This window comes from Schistocerca gregaria, chromosome 3, assembly GCF_023897955.1.
Source record: "Schistocerca gregaria isolate iqSchGreg1 chromosome 3, iqSchGreg1.2, whole genome shotgun sequence".
Taxonomy (NCBI): domain Eukaryota; kingdom Metazoa; phylum Arthropoda; class Insecta; order Orthoptera; family Acrididae; genus Schistocerca; species Schistocerca gregaria.
This window is the reverse complement of record NC_064922.1, coordinates 697,327,877-697,352,223: the sequence shown is the minus strand read 5'-3', so window position 1 is coordinate 697,352,223 and position 24,347 is coordinate 697,327,877. Positions and strand designations below refer to the sequence as shown.

Sequence of the window (24,347 nt, the reverse complement as noted above, 5' to 3'; positions counted from 1 at the left end):
CTACATCCAAAATGACACCAAATGAATTACTAGCATATTAAAGACCTGATTGCCATCGAAAAAGTTGGAGACTCCATTTTTGAAAGTGATTAAAATCCTTGTGTGAATGATAATTTAATCAACAGGGACATGGGTTTCCAACTGAGCAAGCTATATGGGAAGCAGTACTAAGCTCCATCAAAGACATGTGGAAACTGACTTCCCTCCTTCCCCGCTACCATCGCCACAGCGGCTCCACTATCATCACCGTAGCAGTACGCCCCTCCCCACCCCTCATAACAACTCCCAGCACGGCACGTGGCCGGTGACGTCTGAACGTATACCGCCAGTCCGCAGAAACCACATTATTCCATCTGCTGCACTAGATGATGGCGAAACGGTTTTTCGCCGAAATATCGTGGACCTTTGACGACTGGATCTGGCTGTCACCCGAAAACCTTGGAAGCAGCGTATACGCCGGGAAAACCTCAGATCACATGAGCAGTTATGTTTCTGAGAACACGAACATGACATTAGAGATTCGACAAAATTGGAGCAAGTATCGGTAGAAACGAAATGGATATTTATCGCCTTCAAAATGAAATTGAACTCATTAGTTGTATTTCAAAAGAACGTATAACAAGAATGAAGAGCGAAAGACTGTATCTCAACGTTACGAACTACAAACGAAGCTAATGGAGAAGTCTAGGCAGACGGAAAGACCGATAGCTATCTGGCCAAGCACACGCCACTTTCCTGAAATGAAGAATGGCTAAAATGGTTCAAATCTTTCTGAACACTACGCGACTTAGAGCTTAGAGCTACGTAAACATAACTAACTTATGGGACATCACACACATCCATGCCCGAGGTAGGACTCGAACCTGCGACCGCAGCAGTCCCGCGGTTCCGGACAAAAGGGCCTAGAACCTCTCTGCCACAGCGAACGAAGAATAGTTTAGAGAAGTATCGTCATCAGAATCACATAGAAGGCAAAACTGGATGAATGTTAGAATTATCAGACGAGTTGTCTAACGTTTCGCCCTTTTAAATTTCCACTAGAATAGTATGAATGAGGTTAGAAAGCAAACCTGAAGACATACTGGTCGATTATTTGGTTAAAAAAAAAGAAAAGCTAACACAGAATAAGTTTCAAATAAAATAATGAAAGGAATGAAAGAAACAATGTATATTTCCAATCCATTTTTTAGCTAGATATGGCATTACTGACACTATGAGTAGCAGTAGAGATGAATAAGTTGGGAGCAGATCAAAAGCGAAATAATTAAACGGCAATTTTAGAAGTTTTGTCTATAGCACGTACGTGGTGGCCATACAAAGACGGGAAGAGACGGAAAATGGTTTCATTCTAGTAAAAATACTGACGACTGTGAAGTTATTGGTAGAATTCCTCATATTTCGCGTCCTCAGTCATGAATGGTTTGATACCACGAATTCCTCTCTTGTGCCAACCTTTTCATCTCAGGATAGCAACTGCATTGTAATAGCAACTGCACTGTACGTCCTCAATTATACGCCTGATATATTCGAGCTCTGTCTTCCTTCACAGACCGAGCAAGGTGGCGCAGTGTTTAACACATTGGACTGGAATTCTGGAGGACGACGGTTCAGATCCGTGTCCGGCCATCCTGACTTAGGTTTTCCGTTATTACCCTAAGTTGCTTCAGGCAAATGCCGAGATGGTTCCTTTGAAAGGGCACGTCGACTTTTCTGCCCATCCTTCCCTAATCCGATTGGACCGAAGACCTCGCTCTTTGGTCCCTTCCCGAAAACAACCAACATATCTACAATTTTGTTCTCTGTAGCTGCCTCTAGTAGAGGACTTGACAACATAGAAGTTACTCTGTGAAATATTATGGCTACAAATGAATCAAATAAACAAAACTGCGAGTGTGCCACATTATCTTATTAACATATACTTCTACATTATTCTCGATTTTGATAGATGCAGCGTGCAATTTAGGTTAGTGTGAGTTTCTCAGGCGCGAGTTATTACTTTTTATTGCAGTGCACAACTGTTCACAAGCAAACTTGGAACGGATCGTTGATTATTACAGTAGCCTCCTGTTTGTGCGTGTCTATAGAATTCCAAGATCTTTTGTATTGATATTTGTCTTTGCACTCTATGTCACAATAATTTCTAATTGTAGTTCAGGTCTAATCTCTTCAATCTTCGGCTAAATATGGAGAAAGCAACAGATTCAAGTCATGGTCTAATGCCTTCACATTTGGAAAATATTTCTCAGATTCATCCTTAACGGATACTAAAACACATGAATAACGTCGAAAGTCTTTGTTAACAACAGCATGTTGCACTGAAAATAATGTGGCAAAATGAGCGGGATTCTTTTGAACAGCTGCCATTTTGCATACCTTTCGTACTGTGCAAAAGGTAATATTCCTCGCAAAGGCACTGCCAGTGTTATGCAATACCGACTCACCGCTGCTGCTATTAAGATGGTATCGCTGTCAAAACTGACCTCCCCTAGTTCACAGTAGACGCGCGCGCATTTCCCTCACATCCCGCCATGCTGCAGCTGCTCAGCTAGCGAATAAGAACATGGGCAGGCGCAAGTGCTCACACTCAAAATCTGCGAGTTGTTAAGCCCTGCTCTAGCGCCATGGAACTTATCCCCTGAATTCTTATTACAGGTCCTGTCATCCTGCCCCTTCATATCAGTGTTTTCCATATATTCCCTTTCTCGCCGATTCTGCTGAGAAGCTCCATATTCGTTACCTAATGTCCGTCTAATGTTCAGCGTTATTCTGGAGTGCCACATCTGGAACGCAACGATTCAGTTTTGTTCCGGTTTTCTCACAGTACATGTTTCACTACTATACATTTGTGTGCTCCAAACGTACATTCTCAGGATTTTCTTCCACAAATTAAGGTTTATGTTTGATAATAGAAGACTTCTCTTGGCCAGGAATGTCTTTTTTGTCAGCTCTAATCTGCTTTTTATGTCCTCCTTTCTCCGTCCATCATGGGTTACTTTTCTGCCTAACTAACACAATTCCTTAACTAATCTACTTCGTGACGATCAATCCTGATATTAAGTTTCTCGCTATTCTCATTTCTGTTACTTCTCGTTAGTTTCGTCTTTCTTCGATTTACTCTCTACATATCTTATGTCTTCTTCACTTTAACTGAGGATAGCAATGTCATCGTCAAGTTTTATCATTGCCGTCCCTTCACCCTGAATTTTACTCCCAGTCTTGAAAGTTTATTTCCGTCATTGCTTCTCCATTGAACAGTAGGGGCGAAAGACTAGATCACTATCTTATTGACTTTTTCATCCGAGCACTTCGTTCTTGGTCTTGGAGTCTTATTTTTCCCTATTATTTGTTGTACATTGTATATTACCCGTCAGTCCCTATAGCGTAGTTGTCGAACTCTTATTCCAAGTCGACAAATCCTATGAACCAGTCTTGATTTTTCTTCCATTATCAACTGAGACATGAGAACTGCCCCTCTGCTGCCTTTACCTTTCCTTAAGCCAAAACGACCGACACCTAACATATTCGCAATTTTATTTTCTTCCTGCTGTACTCTTAACGTTAAAGTCCTTGCTTTTAGTTTATCTATAGGTGATTTTCACTTTTCTGTGTGCTGAGTTAGTCCTTCGAACAATCAGTTCATTTTCGATTTCTTCACATTTTTGATGTAGTCATTTTGCCTTAGCTTCCTGCACTTCCTTTTCTTTCATTCTTAAGTGAGTTATGTTTCTGTATTTCTGAATTTCCCTGAGCGTTTTTATACTTCGTTCGTTGAACTACCATCGTCGATACAAGTCGCCTCAGATTTAGAAATCCTGTCATTAATGTGACGGCACATACGATCGTACAGTATACACACTGAAGAGGCTAGCAGAATGTAAGAACTTGGCGTATTTATCGACTCTTAATTTTTCATCATGGTTTGGTCATAAGGAAAAATGTAATTGCAAGTTTCTGCCATACTAAAACATGCCTTTCGCTGTTCATAAAGTTTAATTTCTCGCCTCGCGCTCCAGAACGGTTATTATTATTCTATTGCGATTATTGGTTTATTATTCGCTGCTATGTTTGGTGGTAGAATTTTACCTTGATTAATTTTTCCTGTTTCTCACATAATCTTCTACACCCTTGAAAATGAACTTTGTACAAGCGAAGCAAATATTAGTTTGTTACTTTTGTTAATATAGGTTGTTACGTCTTGTGGGGAAAAGCCTGTTTCTTGTGTAAAATAATTGCTATATGGATCCATAAACCGTTGCTTTATTTTAAAAGGGTACCTAAAATATGATTGTCTTATATTTCTGATGACTTTACAATTTCTTTGATCCCGTATTATTAACAGTGAGTAATTGCCATCTCGGATTTGATCCATAAACATTTTCTTTGTCTTTTCAGCATTCGATTCACTAATGTTTTGCTTCATCGTACTGCAGTAGTTCCGACCACGTCTAACGTTGCCATGAGTCCACTTGTCCACCAGTTTTATTTTTTCGTCTTGAACAGGTTAAATACTAAGCCGTGTTGGCTCGCTTTCCTTTTACAAACTGCCCCCACCGTCCGTGTGCGTTCGCGGTCGCGTTAGTAGGGCGTGGTGGTGGTGTCGCGGTCGGGGAAGCGAGCCGTTGCTGCCACAAGCAGTGAGTGAGCTGTAACCGGTCGTGCTCGCGTCGCGACATCCTCCTCTCTCTCTTTGTGTCACGTGACTTGAATTTCTGGCGAGGCATAGTCACTTTGGGCGAAAGGAAGTTTGTGTGTACAACAGCTTTCATGGGTCTGGCCCTTTCTTGACGTAGAGCTCACTCAAGTCTTCCTCAAGTGATTGCTTTGCCATGTCGTAATCCGGTTGCGCATGATAGCTGATTCGTCGCTGCGGAATTAAGCCCCCTTGTTGCTTGTTCGCCTGGTGTGATCTGTGACACCGACAGGCCCACTCCTTGTCTGAAAGCGTAGAGCGAACTTCGCAAGTGAGCGTCATTGTACGTCTCTTTCCCAGTACCGGAGTTGTGTTCCGAATTTCTGACTCTTTACGTTTGTTAGTCCATGCTTGGCAACAATTCTGGAATTATTTTTCTATTCTACCAGCTTGTGATACCCACTGTGTGTGTGTGTGTGTGTGTGTGTGTGCGTGCGTGATGTAACACATTTCGTCAGCCTAGCCATCTCGCTGAGCGGTGTAACTGCGGCAGTATCGACCATGCAGTAGTCGCCCGGACTTAACACGCGCCTTTATACTGTTCCAGCGTCGCTGGCAGCGCTGTCTGCCGACTTATGGGACTTTTGGACCGCAGCGCCTTTGCCGCTGTCGTGCACCATCATCGCCGAGGACGATGATCCTCGCTAAGTTACATTATTCTAATCTATTACCTTTTTAATTTAAATGATTTTCTTCATTATAAAGGCCTAAACGGTCAGTGGAGGTCACCGCTCGCTAACTTACTTAATTGTAAGATTGTAACTCTTTCATGTAACTGCTGTTTTTCTCATTCCAAGGCCCTAAGCGGCGAGTTACTCTATCCCAGATCAGTACTCCTTGTTTTAACATTGTAATATGCTTTTAAACTTGGCCAATTCTTCATTAATTAGTCTGTGAAGATACTCCTACTGTAAACAGCTCATCTTTTGATGTAGTACATTATTTAATGTAGTCGCCCCCTCCCCTTTGTTTTAATGTCGGGGAGTGTGACGGCACTGGTTTTGGGCACGTCGCACTTGGTTTGGCCACAGTTGCGTGTTTTTCTTAAACGCGGTGCCCTTGGCTTAAACCTCGTACTGGAGACATAGAGGCAATACCTAGTCAGAACATTTCATATTTTTTACCTTTTTTTTTAATTCTAAAATGCAGACCGTTGCTCCTTAGATTCATGGATGTTTAAATGGTGAATTAGCCACAGGTTATGGAAAATTGTATCTGACCTATATGCGCCCATTACTGGTGTCCCAAGCTGTGACCTTTGTTAAAATAAATAGTCTGTAGTTTCACCGGCAATAACATTTAGTCGTAATTTGACATTAGAGGTTTCCAGTTCTATGGGATTTTCTATAAAGAGTTATAATTTGGTAAAAGGCCCTGTTTCATTTTATAACTGTTGCTGCTGACTCAACTGTTTTCTCTTCTTTTTAACTTGCTGTTTAATGTATTTGTTGCTGGTCTCAGGAATTGTTTCTCTTAGTATATTGTTTCTTTTTAGGTAGTAATAAAGTTTGTTAATTGGTGAAACATATGCACTTAAAACCCTGGTTCAATTCTTTCACCTGCTTGATGTTGGTTAAGCCGCACTCTGAAAGGTCAGATTTCAAACATAATTCGTTTTAATCTGATTTTCTCCACTCATTTCCCTTTTTTTTTTTCTTTTTTTTTTTTCATCAGTCTACAGACTGGTTTGATGCGGCCCGCCACGAATTCCTTTCCTGTGCTAACCTCAGAGTAGCACCTGCAACCTACGTCCTCAATTATTTGCTTGACGTATTCCAATCTCTGTCTTCTTCTACAGTTTTTGCCCTCTACAGCTCCCTCTAGTACCATGGAAGTCATTCCCTCATGTCTTAGCAGATGTCCTATCATCCTGTCCCTTCTCCTTATCAGTGTTTTCCACATATTCCTTTCCTCTCCGATTCTGCGTAGAACCTCCTCATTCCTTACCTTATCAGTCCACCTAATTTTCAACATTCGTCTATAGCACCACATCTGAAATGCTTCGATTCTCTTCTGTTCCCGGTTTCCCACAGTCCATGTTTCACTACCATACAATGCTGTACTCCAGACGTACATCCTCAGAAATTTCTTCCTCAAATTAAGGCCGGTATTTGATATTAGTAGACTTCTTTTGGCCAGAAATGCCTTTTTTGCCATACCGAGTCTGCTTTTGATGTCCTCCTTGCTCCGTCCGTCATTGGTTATTTTACTGCCTAGGTAGCAGAATTCCTTAACTTCATTGACTTCGTGACCATCAATCCTGATGTTAAGTTTCTCGCTGTTCTCATTTCTACTACTTCTCATTACCTTCGTCTTTATCCGATTTACTCTCAAACCATACTGTGTACTCATTAGACTGTTCACTCCGTTCAGCAGATCATTTAATTCTACTTCACTTTCACTCAGGATAACAATGTCATCAGCGAATCGTATCATTGATATCCTTTCACCTTGTATTTTAATTCCACTCCTGAAGCTTTCTTTTATTTCCATCATTGCTTCCTCGATGTACAGATTGAAGAGTAGGGGCGAAAGGCTATAGCCTTGTCTTACTCCGTTTTTAATACGAGCACTTCGTTCTTGATCGTCCACTCTTATAATTCCCTCTTGATTGTTGAACATATTGTATATGACCCGTCTCTCCCTATAGCTTACCCCAACTTTTTTCAGAATCTTGAACAGCTTGCACCATTTTATATTGTCGAACGCTTTTTCCAGGTCGACAAATCCTATGAACGTGTCTTAATCTTTCTTTAGCCTTTCTTCCATTATTAGCCGTAACGTCAGAATTGCCTCTCTCGTGCCTTTACTTTTCCTAAAGCCAAACTGATCGTCACCTAGAACATTCTCAATTTTCTTTTCCATTCTTCTGTATATTATTCTTGTAAACAGCTTCGATGCCTGAGCTGTTAAGCTGATTGTGCAATAATTCTCGCACTTGTCAGCTCTTGCCGTCTTCGGAATTGTGTGGATGATGCTTTTCCGAAAGTCAGATGGTATGTCACCAGACTCATATATTCTACACACCAACGTGAATAGTCGTTTTGTTGCCACTTCCCCTAATGATTTTAGAAAATCTGATGGAATGCTATCTATCCCTTCTGCCTTATTTGACCGTAAGTCCTCGAAAGTTCTTTTAAATTCCGATTCTAATGCTGGATCCCCTATCTCTTCCTAAATCGACTCTTGTTTCTTCTTCTGTCACATCAGACAAATCTTCACCCTCATAGAGGCTTTCAATGTATTCTTGCCACCTATCTGCTCTCTCCTCTGCATTTAACAGTGGAATTCCCGTTGCACTCTTAATGTTACCACCGTTGCTTTTAATGTCACCAAAGGTTGTTTTGACTTTCCTGTGTGCTGAGTCTGTCCTTCCGACAATCATATCTTTTTCGATGTCTTCACATTTTTCCTGCAGCCATTTCGTCTTAGCTTCCCTTCACTTCCCATTAATATGTGTAAGTAGGCTGTTTATGTTTTCTTATTGGTAACACCACATAGCGCTCTGTATGAAAAATCACTGGCTCTGCTGTGCGCAGTCTGTGGCTAGTTTGCATTGTTGTCTGCCATTGTAGTGTTGGGCAGCGGCAGCTGGATGCTAACAGCGCGTAGCGTTGCGTAGTTGGAGGTGAGCCGCCAGCAGTGGTGGACGTGGGGAGAGAGATGGCGGAGTTTTGAAATTTGTAAGAATTGGTGTCACGAATTGATATATATATATATATATATATATAATGACTATTAAGGTAAATACATTGTTTGTTCTGTATTAAAATCTTTCATTTGCTAACTATGCCTATCAGTAGTTAGTGCCTTCAGTAGGTTGAATCTTTTATTTAGCTGGCAGTAGTGGTGCTTGCTGTATAGGAGTAGCTTGAGTAACGAAGATTTTTGTGAGGTAAGTGATATGTGAAACGTATAGGTTAATGTTAGTCAGGGCCATTCTCTTGTAGGGATTACTGAAAGTCAGATTGCGTTGCACTAAAAAATATTGTGTGTCAGTTTAAGCTCAGTCGTGCATAAATTGTTCAAAGGGGACGTTTCATATGTAGTCAATAACTTTTCTTCGGAATCCCATATCTTCATTCTCTTACATAGAAATCGTCTTTTGTTTTATTTTTATTAAGCATTTACATCCCTAAAGCAATTACCCATGAAATTCATGTGGTGTCTCCCGTCTCGTCTCTCAGTTCTGCTTACCACTATATTACACAGAATTTTATACTAAAGGCTTCACAGTGGTCAACTTTCTTGGTTTGTGTGTCAACTTTCTTACGCTGTATTAGTTCTCTTATTGTGATTCGACATTTTGGTTTCTGCTTTCGAAGACAGTGCTCTGAATATTTTTTTTATAAAAGAACTTTATTAAAGACTGCAGCTCAAAACTGGAAGTAGTTCCTCCCAAGAACTCGGATAAATGTACAACTAGTATTTCTTTTCGTTGCGTGGGGTACTTACGGAATATGTAATTCAATAACATGTGAAATTCTGGGCAGGAGTTAAATGTTACATTAACGATACCACAGAGAACAAGGATTAAAGTCACTGAATGTGCCGTAGAATTTTTGATGAACTCACCCTGTTTTTGCAAAGTCTGTCCATAGTTTAGTTAACTTCTTAGCCATTTCAATATCCTTTGCCGGTAGCTCTCCAGTTATTGGCATATATGGATTGTTTGAAAATAAGTAAAACGCTTCATCTCCATGGGCAACACCTGTAAAAACATACAATGAAAGTTATTTCTTCATATAATGCATATGGGTATTATGCACTACATACTGCCAGTAAGTCTCGAACAGCGGATCCCTGCTTTCCCTCATAAGTAACATATAAGTTTTTATTTAATTTTGGAGACTATTAGTGTAGATTTTATGTGTGTGACCACTGAAATATGAGGTCCTTGTGAACTAATAAGAATGTTTTGCTTGTAGCAACGTTTCAGTGCGAAAATTATGTAACTAGACATTTGCAATGATACTGTGATTTTTTATTTCCCTGCGTTAATATGGTTTCCAATGTTGAAACAGATTTGGAGATACATTAATGAACGTGTATCTGTTTCCTTACATAGGGAAAGAAGGTGGTTCAAACGGATGTGTGCTCATAATGATTTACATTTCTACTATTTCACTTAATCGAGCCAGGGGAATGAGTGGAGGTGCGGATTTAGCAGGTTCGCTTTCTCTGTAGGGACAAAACTTGCTTGATCCTTCTTGCATCACTTATAATTCTAAAGAAAATGGGTTTACCAGACTTACTCTAAAAGTCAGTGAAGAAGTCGATGCGACCATTGAAAAATACAAAATTTCTTTATCTGTGCAGAACAACAAACATATCTTCCCCAACAAAGTAAATACACTGGCCTGGAGCTTACCACGTGAAAAATGATGATTGTAAATAATGCAAATATCGGTAAATTATTTAAGTGATTGAAAAATATGATTATAAGGAGTGTAAACAACGTGGAAAAATTAAATGTGAATACCTTAAATACTTATAAAAATGTAAATAATGTAAGTAAAGGAAACAAAATTGTACATAAATAAAAATGTATGGAAAAACAATTTTGTATCAAAAATTTTATATATATCATAGTTTTTCTGTTTGAACTCTTGTTTTTCCTTCGTACTCCCTTTATAGTTTCTCCTTCACATAGCATAGAATGTTAGTGTGTCTCTGTCTTAACACAGTGTTTTAGATAGGCTGTGTCTAATAAGGCTAGCTGAAATGTGCAGAGGTAACTCTCTGCAGTGGACTCCATCTCTCAGAAGCAGCAGCAGGTGAGAGCTGAAATTACTCTGTTACATGCGTACTGTATGCACGTGTGTCAGTTACTGACAAAAAAAGTTCGAGTTCTTGAATATGTATACTTTATAGAGAGAAGGTTGTGAGTTAACATGTAATGACGAGAAAAAAAGTCCAAAGAGGGGGAATATTTAATTTAAAGGAAAGAAAAATGCTTCGTGTGTGTGTGTGTGTGTGTGTGTGTGTGTGTGTGTGTGTGTGTAATTACTTTCAGTTTTCTTTCATTAGTTCCAATCCATTGTGTGTACTCATTAGACTGTTTAATTGGAGAGCCAGCAGTTCTTCCTCATTTTTACTGATAATGACAACGTTATCAGCAAATCTTATCACCGATATCTTTGCATCCAGTATTTTAAACCCACTCGTGAACCTTTCTTTTATTTTCATGTATGAACAGTAGGGGCGAAAGACTACTTCCTCTCTTATACCATTTATAATCTTAGCACTTCGAACTTAGTCTTCGATCCTTAATTTTCCTACTTGGTTGTTGTACATAATTTGTATTTCCCGTCTTCCCCTATAGCTTACACTGGTTTCTCTGATAGCCCCTCTGGTGCCTTTACATTTCATGAAGCCAACTCATTATCATCTAAGAGATCGTCCCCATCAGGTCTACAAAAACCATCTAGGTGCTGTATGATTATAGTCACCACTGCTGGCCACAGGATTCACCAAACCTAATACTCATTTGGAGAATCGGACTTTCGATGTTTCCACTATCATCTTGACATTCTGTCGACTTCACATATGGAAACTATTCTCAAAACACGCACGAGATCAAAGCAGTAGCTTAAGTATTCCCGTGAACTGGCATTTGGTGGGACTTCGTCACTCGCGAATAAATTATTTCACTTCCACCTGATGAGAAATCTATCACTGTCTATTGATTAGCTAATTACAGCAAATATGACCAACGGTTTTGAGCTATGCTTTGCCATGCATGTTGCAAGACTGAACCACACTGAGGGAGCAAACTGCGTAAGTGTTCGCAATCCAGCCGTCATTTCAGGTAGACTAACTAAATACGAGAAAACGTTTGTTACGTCAGGCATGTAGCAGCACTGTTAAACAGTGGTATCAGGTCTTAAGCCATTGAATAATTTGTCATAGCTGACATTATTTATAACAAAGAAGAAATGGAAAGATTGTAATGTCCTGTTGACAGAGACATCGTTATGAGTCGTTCCCAGATTTGTGAGCTGCCTGAATACCCGTGTCACTTCACTGTGTACTCAGTGACTATGTTGACTCTGGTCAACAAAGTGCAGCAACGTCGACTGACGAAACTGAAAAATATAGATATCGGAGAGAAAGCAGCGCCATTACTCAGCCGCAGTGCAGTACTAAAAAGTTATTTCACCTAACAGATAACATACAATTTTATTTTTGTGTTTGATATAATAGTGTCAGAGATGAGATAAAACGGATGTTATTATTGGTAGAACGTGGTATGGGTTGGTCACTGTAGGGAACACCAGTTTTCTTTCATAAAAATAAGAAAACAGCTACTGTGCCACACACTATTACAGTTGATTTCAGTTACTCTACCCTCACTATATGGTATTCAACCTGTCACCTGTTTTGTTTTGTTGCGGCGAACATGCACCAACAACGTATGTACTCTGTATAATACAATATCACATTACACGTTAGTCGAAAATAGTCTTGATATTGAATCACTTGAGCAGCTGGATGCGCTTTTGCACTGTTATATATTTATGTAGTTGTAAAATGTCATTTCATCACATGGAAGTTCATAAGCAATACCTTGGCTGTAGTTCATCCATTTCTTAATGTTGCTATTTCTTCCTGGTTTGCTTGTCGTGAAAGATACGTAGGAAAGCGTCCGTGAAGTTTATAAACTGTGACTGAGGTACTGAGAGAACTGAGGGTGTTAGAGATGATCGTGTCTGCATAGTTCACACAGTAAGAGCGTTATTCGCTCTGGCTAGCTGACTTGGAATCCCGGTCCGGTACATTGTTTTAATTGTCTAGGTAGATTAAACAGTACACTCTCAACTGCAACGTGAAACATTCATTCCCAGAATAATTAATTTTATTGTATTTTGGAGTGAAGTTTAAAAAGCAACGGAATGGGTTAATTGACGAAATAGAGCAACCAGCCACTTTCTATGTAATCTTATTGCTGCTAAAATATCTTCCGAACTTTCAGCCATTTTCAGCTAGCGTAATATATTTGTACATCAGTACGGTCTCTTTGTCTATTTTGAGTTAACTGAAATCTTCAGCTTACTTTTATTCTGTAACTTGTACCTCCTTGATTTGCAATTACACGCATAACGCATGAGGTATTAGCTGCACTGATGTACTGATTTTTTTTTAGTCTTCACTCTTCTGACTGGTTTGATGGGACCCGTTACGAATTCCTCCCATGTGACATCCTTTTTACCTCAGAATGACCCTTGCAGCTTATGTCATCAATTATTTGCTGGATGTATTCCACTTCTGCCTTCCTCTACAATTTTTACCCTCTATAGCTCCCTCTAATACGACATGTCCTATCATTCTGTCCCTTCTTCTTGTCAGTACTTTCAATTTATTCCTTTCCTCGTCGATTCTGCGGAGAATCTCCTCATTTCTTACCTTATCAGTCCACCTAATTTTCAACACTCTTCTGTAGCATCACATCTCAAATGTTTCGACTCTCTTGCGTTCTGGTTTTCCCACAGTCCATGTTTCACTATCATGCAGTGCTGTACTCCAAAAGTACATCTTCACAAATTTCTACTGTTGCCAAAAACGCCCCTTTTGCCTGCGCTAGTTCGCTTTTTATGCTCTCCTTGCTCCGACCTCATCGGTTATTCTACTGCCTTGGCAGCAGATTTACTTAATTTTATGTGCTTCATGATCACCAATCTTGGTGTCAAGTTCCTCACTGTCGTCATGTCTACTACTTCTCAGTACCTTCGTCTTTCTTCTGTTAACTCTGAGTCCATATTATACGCTCTTTAGACTGCCCAGTTCATTCAGTAGATACTGTAATTCTTCTTCGTCTTCGCTGAGGATTCCAATGTTATCAGCAAATCTTATGAATAATATCCTTTCACCTTGAATTTTAATTACACTCTTGGAAATTTCTTTTATTTCCATAATTGCTTCTTCGGTGTATAGATTGAACAATAGGATGAAAGACTACATCCCTGTCTTAGGCCCTTTTTAATCCGGGACTTGGTCAGATACAGCACAGCATTCACCATGTGAGAGACGGAACTAGATTTAAGCATACCAGTAATATACTCCTACTTTTGTTTGGAGACACACACACATCAGCGGACTTGAGGACATATAAGAAAACTTGCGAGAATATAAAGAGTGCGAATTTAGTCACGCAGCGATTAGAGAATAGACGTCTTACAGGGGCGATCAATGCTGCTGCTTTCGACTCGTTTTTGAAGAGTCGTTAGCAGTCAGGTAATGCCAATGATTGGTCACGTGGGTGACTATGAAGTATAACCAAGAGAAATTGATGACGACTACGTTACGCGCGTGGTTCCCTGTTAGCATGAATTAAAAAGAAAAAAAATAGTGACATTCCATGGTTTAATGCAGCCCTTTTGCTCAGTTTCATTACGAAGTTACTTTTACAGAGGACATGGAATAACAAGTTGACAAACTTCTGTACCACTGCTCCGCCCCTGTCTTTACTGTATCTGAGATACTTCTCGTTCGGGCATATACATCCTTGATGGCTTGTTAATATATATATATATATATATATATATATATATATATATATATATATATATATATATATATTGCACAAATATTAGACATACTTGATTGCCATGTTGTTAGAAAATACTGCAATTATTTAACACTATTTGTTACCTGTGGCTGAGTTCGCACATCAGTAGTGTTGTTATGATGATTGATGGTGACTAAGTAAGCTATTAGTTTTATTTTTTACGGCCCCAACCGACGAACGGATGTGAAACACTGCAGAGTGGTTTGCTATTTAAACTGGCACGCTGGCATACGTTCTGGAGAACAGGGATTTAGCGCCACCACCTTTCCTTCCCTGCTGACCAAATACAGGATAGGAATGGGCTTACCTCAGCATCGAGTGCCACTGCTCCAGCGTGCATTAGCGACATTGGACATAGAGGAGGGTTAAATTAGGTGCTGTACATGCAATAACGTTAGCTGCCCTGACGTGTCTGTCCCTTTGGGTGGAAATAGCTCGTGATGCACAACCCCCCCCCGGACCCCCCCCCCCCCCCCCCTCACCCGCGGACCGTACCGTGTTGCCGTTGGTGGAGAGGCTTGCGTGCCTCAGCGATACAGATAAACGTACCGTAGGTGCAACCACAACGGAGGGGAGTCTGTTGAGAGGCCAGACAAACGTGTGGTTCCTGAAGAGGGGCAGCATCATTTTCAGTAGTTGCAGGGGCAACAGTCTGGATGACTGAGTGATCTGGCCTTGTAGTACTAACCAAAACGGCCTTGCTGTGCTGGTACTGCGAACTGCTGAAAGCAAGGGGAAACTACAGACGTCATTTTTCCCGAGGGCATGAAGCTTTGCTGTATGGTTAAATGATGATGGCTTCCTCTTGGATAAAATATTCCGGAGGTAAAATAGTCCCCCATTTGGATCTCCGGGCAGGGACTACTCAGGAGGATGTTGTTATCAGGAGAAAGAAAATTGGCGTTCTATGGTTCGGAGTGTAGAATGCCAGATCCCTTAATTGGGCATGTAAGTTAGAAAATTTAAAAAGGGAAATGGATAGGTTAAAGCTAGATATAGTGGGAGTTAGTGAAGTTCGGTGGCAGGAGCAACAAGACTTATGGTCAGTTGAATACAGGGTTATTAATACAAAATCAAATAGGGGTAATGCAGGAGGAGGTTAAATAATGAATAAAAAATAGGAGTGTGGGTAAGCTACTACAAACAGCATAGTGAACGCATTATTGTGACATAGATAGACACGAAGCCCACGCCTACTACAGTAGTACAAGTTTATACGCCAACGAGATCTGCAGATGATGAAGAAATTGATGAAATGTATGATGAGATAAAAGAAGTTATTCAAATAGTGAAAGGAGACGAAAATTTGATAGTCATATGTGACTGGAATTCGATAGCAGGAAAAGGAAGAGAAGGGAACATAGTAGGTGAATATGGATTGAAGGTAAGAAATGAAAGAGGAAGCCGCTTGGTAGAATTTTACAAAGAGAATAGCTTAATTATAGCTAACACTTGGTTCAAGAACCATGAAAGAAGGTTGTATACATAAAAGAAGCCAAGAGATACTAGAAGGTTTCAGATAGATTATATAATGGTAAGACAGAGATTTAGTAACCGGGTCATAAATTGTAAGACATTTCCAGGGGCAGATGTGGACTCTGACCACAAACTATTGGTTATGAATTGTAGATTAAAACTGAAGAATCTGCAAAAATGTTGTAATTTACGGAGATGGGACCTGGATAAACTGAAAAAACCAGAGGTTGTACAGAGTTTTAGGGAGAGCATAAGGCAACAATTTGCAGGAATGGCGGAAAGAAATACAATAGAATGGGTAGCTTTGAGGGATGAAGTAGAGAAGGGAGCAGAGGATCAAGCAGGTAAAAATACGAGCAGAAATACTTGGATAGCAGAAGAAATATTGAATTTAATTGATGAAAGGAAAAAATATAAAAATGCAGAAAATGAAACAAGCAAAAAAAGGATAACAAGCATCTCAAAAATGAGATCGTCAGGAAGTGCAAAATGACTAAGCGGGGATGACTAGAGGACAAATTTAAAATCCACGGAGAAGCAATAAAAAAATTTAGGTTCGAAGATTGTAATTCTGTCAGAGACAGCAAAGGACCTGGAATGGACAGTGCCTCGAAAGGAGGATATAAGATGAACATCAAGAAAAGCAAAATGGGGATAATGGAATGTAGTCGAATTAAGTCGGGTGATGCTGAGGGAATTAGAGCAGGAAATGAGACATTTAAAGTAGTAAAGAAGTTTTTGCTATTTGAGGAGCAAAATAACTGATGATGGTCGAAGTAGAGAGGATATAAAATGTTGACTGGCAATGGCAAGGAAAGCGTTTCTGAAGGTGAGAATTCTGTTAACATCGAGTATTGATTTAAGTTTCAGGAAGTGTTTTCTGTAAGTATTTGTATGGAGTGTAGCCATGTATGGAAGTGAAACATGGACGCTAAATAATTTGGACAAGAAGAGAATAGAAGTATTCGAAATGTGGTGATGCAGAAGAATGCTGAAGATTAGATGGGTAGATCACATAACTAATGAGGAGGTATTGAATAAAAATGGGGAGAAGAGGAGTTTGTGGCACAACATGATTAGAAGAAGGGATCGATTGGTAGGACATGTTCTGAGGCGTGAAGCGATCACCAATTTAGTATTGGAGGGCAGGGTGGAGGGTAAAAATCGTAGAGGGAGACAAAGAGATGAATACAGCAAGCAGATTCAGAAGGATGTAGGTTGCAGTAGGTACTGGGAGATGAAGAAGCTTGCACAGGATAGAGTAGCATGGAGAGCTGTATCAAACCAGTCTCATGATGAAGACCACAACAACAATAAAAACAGCACAGTTCCCTGCCCTTCCCCACGTGCTCCCCCCCCCCCCCCCCCTCCCCACCAACCCTCTCGGCCACAACACACGACGATGTAGCATTGGCAGGCTCACTGTCTTGCACTGCATGCGGAGGTCTGAGACCAGCAGGAGCGCACATATACGCAACGTGCTATCGAAGTAGCTGTAGATTACACAGTTTTTTATGCAACATATTTAATGCTTATTTAACATGCTTTATGTTCACTGATGTAAACAATGGTGTCCCAGCCCCTATTTCACAGTCTACGTGATCGACTTTTTTTCTTTCTGAAGTAGCCTGTGTTCTTTATCAGGGTTAACGCTATCTATGTACCAGATATCATGGAAACAGATTCAGCCATTTAGTCGTACTAATGTAACAGACAGTTATCTTCGCATTTATAATCTTAGTGTATGAACGCTTCTTGCATCACTAGACACAACTCTATTCGGCAGTCATCTTACACAAACACTTAATAAGGCATGCCCTGTCCAGATTTTCAGAAATTGCGAATTGTTCAGCAGGTAAGTCTCCATTTACCTATGAAATCAGTCATTGGATAACCGTCGAAGCTACTTCATTTCTCATTTATCTTGCCAATCCCCTTCATAGAACCCTTCCTATAGAAACATTACATTTCCCCAGCCTTTTTAGGCCATATTCTTCAACTCACTTTCTCGACATATTCGTGCTACGGTAAACGTTACTTTCCAGTTGTATCTACGATTTTCCACTTTATTGTCATATAGCTATTATCTTGTTATAGCTTTATCATCTTATCCCAGAAATGTTATTGCTTCCGTTCCATATTTTGATTTTAAGTCTGAGAATTCTTTTGCATTATATCTTCTTCAAAATTCACATCTTTTTTCAGGTGTTCTGAAATGTTCTACAACTTTACTGTAGATATTGTGTGACATCTTTTATCGTTTTTGAGGACCAAAACGCAGAATTCAGTTTATGTATTGCAGATTTATTCTGCCTGGTTACGTCGTTTGGGCATACGACAGGCATATGCCCCTGATGTCTTAGTTATTCTCAAATACTCAAAATGTATCCAGGCTGTAGTCCTCTATGTTTCAATGTTCAGGTCGTCCTCCATATTTTATCGTTTTTGAAAATATCGGATTTTCCTTATATTTATTATTTTGGCCCATATTTAACAAACTTGTTTGTTCCAAGAACAACGGATCAATAAACGCATCATCGACAGGAAGAAGAGTATACATGTTAGAGTCTTGTGACTTATTTTCTCTGGTTACCACGTTTTCTTCCTGATGCATTAAAAGCTTGAGTTACATGTAGAATTGAAGAGAGTTTCTACTACAATGTGGCATAATGGCTTGTGTCTGCTATTTGTGATTAAAGTTTGCTCCATATTTTCACTATGATAATATGATTGTATTTCTTATTTCTACGTTGCCATTTGACCAAAAAAATTCATTGTGTCGCACCAAAACTGATTTTGTGGAAGTGTGTCTCAGTTCTTTTGCAGCTCAGCAAAAATCAAGTATCTAGTAGTCCTCCGTTCTTTTCTCTACAAGATTTTGTGATGTCAGTTTCGTAACGAAAATATGTGTACGTATTCTAAGGACGTAAAATTTATATGGTGGCATGAACGTTTTTCAGAGCAACGTTCCCAACTAACGACGTCCTATTTCTTACCTTGGGAAACTTAGAAGACATATTATAAGTCATGAAAACTTGGCAAAGTTATTAGAGAAGAGGACCCTAAAGTATCAAGTAACATGCCATAGTGACCCTTCGAAAAACTTCTAATAATTTTGTAGAAATGTTACGTGGGCACTGGTATTTATCATGAAATAAAGATAATGGTTATTTCGTACTACATTATGCCAGTAATAGCTATGGACATCACGTGGTATAATTACATGATATTAAGTATTAAGAATGAAGAAATCGCGTGTGTTTATTCACGTGTTTTTCCTTTGTAAATACAGGGTGACAATTAATGAACTATAAGAAAAGAACTTAAATTAGTTACTAACTACGGCATGCACACACTTTATTCAACATGTAAACGCCACTACAGATATTCAGATTTAAGTTATGACATCTCCAATATGTCTGCCATCATTGGCGATGATATGGCGCAGACGAATAGCGAAATTCTACATGACCCAATAAAGTGTCGGAACATCGATGACCTCCTGAAAGTTTGTTTTCAGCTCAGCAATGGTTTTGGGGCTATTGCTGTACTTCTCGTCTTTAACATAGCCCCACAAAAAGGAGTCGAACGTATTCTGATCCGGAGACCACGGTGGCCAAACGGGGCTTATGTCAGTGTCGTTTAGGTACCCAGAACAACAATGCGGTCCCGTAAGTGCTCCTCCAGGACATCAGACACTCTCCTGCTTCGATGGGGTCGAGCACCGTCTTGCATGAACCATATATTGTAGAAATCAGTGTCACTTTGGATAAAGGTGATGAAATCATCATCCAAAACCTTCACGTACTGTTCGTTAGTCACCGTGCCATCACGGAATATCGCACCAATTAGTCCGTGACTGGACATTGCACACTCCACAGTCATCTGTCGATGGTGAAGAGACTTCTCGATCGGAAAATGCGGATTCTCAGTCCCCAAAATGCGCCAGTTTTGCTTATTGACGAACCTGTTCAAATGAAACCAAACCATACATGCTCCTACTTAAAAAATCCTACATGCCCCTGGCCATCCGTGCTGTTTGGAGTTCCTAAAGCAAACCGTTCAGAAGTTATGACGATTTTATTTCATATAGTTCAATAATTGTCACCTTGTATGTGATAATGTTAAGGGCTTCGCTGATTCTAGGCATGCATATAACATCGGAAAATCCTCCGTCATTCTCTTACCTATATTTACGTCGCCAATTGCATATATATCTGACATACTATATTTTCCTCTGTACGAAAAGAGGTAGTAATAAGTAGCTTGTGTATCGTTGTACCTCCTAATGGACTCGTCTGTTTTCCATGTAAATAAACCATCACTGATCATCTGAAAAAAAAGAAAACAGTATCATTTATTGAATGAAGTAGGTGTTTTTGATAATGAAACAGTTGTTTTGAGGAATTCTGCTCATAAATGACTGTGAGAACTTGGCAAGACACACAAATTTCAATGCACGATAGTGTCCTAAGAAACCATTCCTCACGTGACACGTTATTTTGTCTTTATACGCCGATAAGGTTTGCTGTAAAATGGTAAGAATTGTAGTCCGGTTGGGTTCTCACCGTACTTACCACTCCAACAGTGGAATACGCACAGCTAGAAAAAATTTATTGTTGCATTAAAACGACACTTCTGGTGTCGGTAGTTCTGTACCTGTTTACTGTATCGATGGAGATGTCTGACTGACCGAAGGTAGATGTACCAAAAAAACGATCTACTGTCTCATTCAGCTGTTGGTGTAAAACGTGGTACAGATAATGAAATTAACTGCAAATTGAGGCTCGAGAAACATAAACAAACAAAGGCGTTTTAGACAGGGAAAGATGTCCGCTCTCCTATAAATACTACACGCACTAGAATGATTTATCAGATTTAGATGGAAATCAATAGATTTCATGTATATGTACATACAAACAAATGATTAAAATTCCAGAAAAACAGGATGATTTATTCGAGAGAAAGAGATTTACAAGATTATCTACCAAGTCAATAACTCGTTGGTTCACCTCTGTCTCTTATGAAAACAGTTATTCGACTTGGCATTGATTGACAGAGTTGTTGGTTGTCCTCCTGAGGGATTTCGAGCCCAATTCTATCCACCTCGCTCGTTATATCGTCAAAATTCCGAGTTGGTTGGAGGGGGGGGGGGGGGGGGGGAACTACCCATAATACTGCAAAGTTCTCAACTGGGGAGAGATCCAGCAACCTTGCTGACCGAGGTAGGTTTTTGGCAAACACGAAGACAAGCGGTATACACTCTCATTGTGTGCGGACGGGCTTCACATTGCTGAAATGTAAAGCAAAGATGGCTTGCCGTGAAGGGGAACAAGCCGGGGCGTAGAATATAGTCGACGTATCGCTGTGCTGTAATGGTGTCAGGATAACAACCAAAGGCGTCCCGCTAAGAAGTGAACTGTTGCCCAGACCACCACACCTGGCTGTCTGGTCGTAGAGTTTATGGCGGTCTTCAGTCAGGTTGGTATCCCACCGCTATCAGGAACGTCTCCAGACACGTCTTCGATGGTCATTTGGGCTCATTTCGAAACGAGAGTCATCACTGAAGACAGTTCTACTTCATTCAATGGGATTCCAGGCCGAATATGCCCGACATCACTGCAAACGGGCTCCTGGCTCAATAGAAGTCGGCGCAGGGGGTGCCGTGAGGTCAGTCCCCTTTCTTCTAGCCGCTTATTGATGATCTTTGTGGTGACTGAAGTACCACTTGCACGTCGGATCGATGATAATGACGAATCCAGGTGCCGTTCTGATTACTGCTCGGTCCTCATGTTCTGTTGTCTCCCTAGGCCGACCTCTTCCTTTTTGACTCTGTGTCCGGCCTTGATTCACCCATTCCTGCCAACATCGTTAAATAGTGACATCTCTCCTATCAAAAAGTTAAGCGATTCACCGATTATCCCAACCGGCTTGTTTGAGCTCAACTGCATTTCGTCTCTCAAATGCTGACACTTGCGTACGTTGTTCAAACGCCTTTCTGCGAGGCATAGTTACTCTCCAACTGAATACACGGAATGAAATTCGCCAACACTTTTTGCCCTGGTGTCGACATGTCTGTCCACTATTTACGATCCTTGTCATCCTTGTCAATGGCGCGGAGAAATTGCACTGCAGCGTCACATTCAATTCAATGGCCACAAAAGTTTACGATTTTGCATTTTCCGTCAATACCTGCATGAATATCAGTTTGTGATTCTTTTTGTCTTAGTGAAAACGCCACCAGTCTCTTACGATTATTTATTTAGCCTGGAAAAGTTTTTAAGAGCAAAGTATTCTTCTAACATGGTGGATATATGGTGGGTCATTGACTTTCGTGCCGGGGTGGAAGTAATTCCAAAACTGTTAAGTCTTAAACAGATCGCGTGCCGCCGTGGTTAAAACGTACCGTGCGTGACAGATTGGCGCTATCCAAAACTAGTGCCTAATTATTGTGGTGCACCACAGGTCATAGATAACAGAGGTCAACAACGGCTGAGGAGACGTGTATGGGTGCACAGAAGTAGAGCTGTTCAGCAACTGACCACCGAGATGAACCAAGGGGCTACCAGCAATGTCTTCTCAAACACTATTCAGCGAAAGTTGCTGCGTGTGATTCATGCACCCAAGTCGACTGCTGTTCATCGGCTATGAAGGCTGAGATTTGCACACCATTACCGCAATTGGACGACCAATGTTTGGAAAGGTGGCTTTTTCAAATGAATTACGTTTTACGTTCCATTGGACAAGTGACCTGCAACAATAGTCGTAAGGGTCCAGACCGGAGGAGGGAGCGTTATGATATGGGGTATGTTTCCGTGGGATTCCCTGGGTGATATCGTCTTTCGGAAGGCACAATCCATCTATACTGGGGAACGTGACGACGAGAAACATGCAGTTTATTTTTCCTCGGTGAGATGGCATCTAATAGTGGGACAAAGCTCACAATGTAAGTACCTGGTTTGAAGAACACTGAGTTCCTAGCTACCAGACTCCCCGGGTATAGCTCTATTGGGCTGTTAGTGACAGCCGGCCGGTGTGGCCGAGCGGTTCTAGGCGCTTCAGTCTGGCATCGCGCGACTGCTACGGTCGCAGGTTAGATTCCTGCCTCGGGCACGGATGTGCGTGATGTCCTTAGGCTAGTTAGTTTTAAGTAGTTCTAAGTTCTAGGGGACTGATGATCTCAGAAGTCAAGTCCCATAGTGCTCAGAGCCATTTGAACATAGCCTGCTGTGCACGGCACGGGTGTCGGAACGGCTCAATATCCTTGTCGGTACCTTCCCAAACCTAAGTGATTTTCTTCCACGCTGAAAAGCTTAGTTAATGAGACTTCTGACAGGTGATCAAATTAATATGACATGGCCTGTATCTTAAAACCTATATTCCAATAAATACCACTCAGGCTTCCCAATACACCACGGCACAGTAACTGCATTAATCAAAATCTCTCCAAATCACTTTTCGGCATGTACCTGCTGCTTGCTACTCTCCACTTTTTCACCAGGACTCATTTTGAGCACAGCGACAGGACCTCACATTAAACTTGTAATCTCTCTAGATACACTGATGAGCCAGAACATTATGACCACCTACCTAATCGCACGTATATCCACCTTCGGCACGGATAACAGCGGCGACGCACCGTGGCATGGAAGCAATGAGGTCATCGTAGATCGCTTGAGGGTATTGGAACCCTATCTGCATACACAATTCACCTAATTCCCGTAAACACCAGAGAGGGGGCGATAAGCCCTGACGCCCCATTCAATAACCAGGTTTGTTCCATCGAATTCGGATCTGGCGAGTTGGTAGGGGGCGAGGAAAGCACTTCAACTGGAACTCGCCACTTTGTTTCTCGAACCACTCCGTCATGTTCCATGCCTCGGGACATAGCGCATAATCCTGTTTAAAAACAATCGTCATGGAGGGGTGTATGTGCTCTGCAAACAGTGAATGATTCTCCTTGGTGGTCATGGTGCCTTGCACGAGCTCCACTGAACCCATCGATGCCCAGCTGAACGTTCTCCACAGCATAATGCAGCCTCCGCAGTACAGATGACAAGAGCTATGCCCCGGGAAGACGACGACTTCGCGCGCTCCCATTGGCACGATGAAAAATGGCATAGCGCCAGCTTCCATTGCCGATGATCAAGTGCCCATTTCAGTCATTGTTTCCGATGTTGTGTTGGATGGGTCATCGGCTGCGAAGGCCCGCCGTGTTCCTACATTCTTATTCTCTGCCCAGCATTAAAGTATTATCTTAGTTCCGCCACAGTTCCCCGCCTAGTCCTGTTTTACCAGTATGCCCAGCTTACGATGTCCGACATCTGTAATGAGGGGTGGCCGCCCAACCCCACGACGCCTGGACGTGGTTTCACCTCGGTTCCGCTACGTGTTGGAGACACTCTCCACAGCACTCCTCAAACACCCAATAATTCGTGCAATTCCGGAAAAGCTCGTGCCGAGCCTCCGGGCTATTACAATCTGTCCTCGGTCAAACTCAGATAGATCACGCGCCTTCCCCATTCTACACACGGATAGCACGCACATTAATACTGCATGAAGTGTGCGTGTGTCTTGAGTAGCAGTCATTCCTCGCCAGGTGACACTGCTATC

At 41.1% G+C, this 24,347-nt stretch overlaps 1 protein-coding gene across 1 annotated transcript in view; it reads right to left on the bottom strand.

The window, feature by feature from the left end:
- The window catches only part of LOC126354703 (juvenile hormone esterase-like), a 108,633-nt gene that overhangs the window by 4,793 nt on the left and 79,493 nt on the right, over positions 1 to 24,347 (bottom strand). Inside the window, exons 8-9 of the mRNA XM_050004523.1 lie at positions 19,922 to 20,066; positions 9,266 to 9,401 (exon numbers count right to left, since the gene is read on the bottom strand). Of these exons, the coding sequence (XP_049860480.1) occupies positions 9,266 to 9,401; positions 19,922 to 20,066 (281 nt within the window). The remainder of the gene's footprint in view (positions 1 to 9,265; positions 9,402 to 19,921; positions 20,067 to 24,347) is intronic.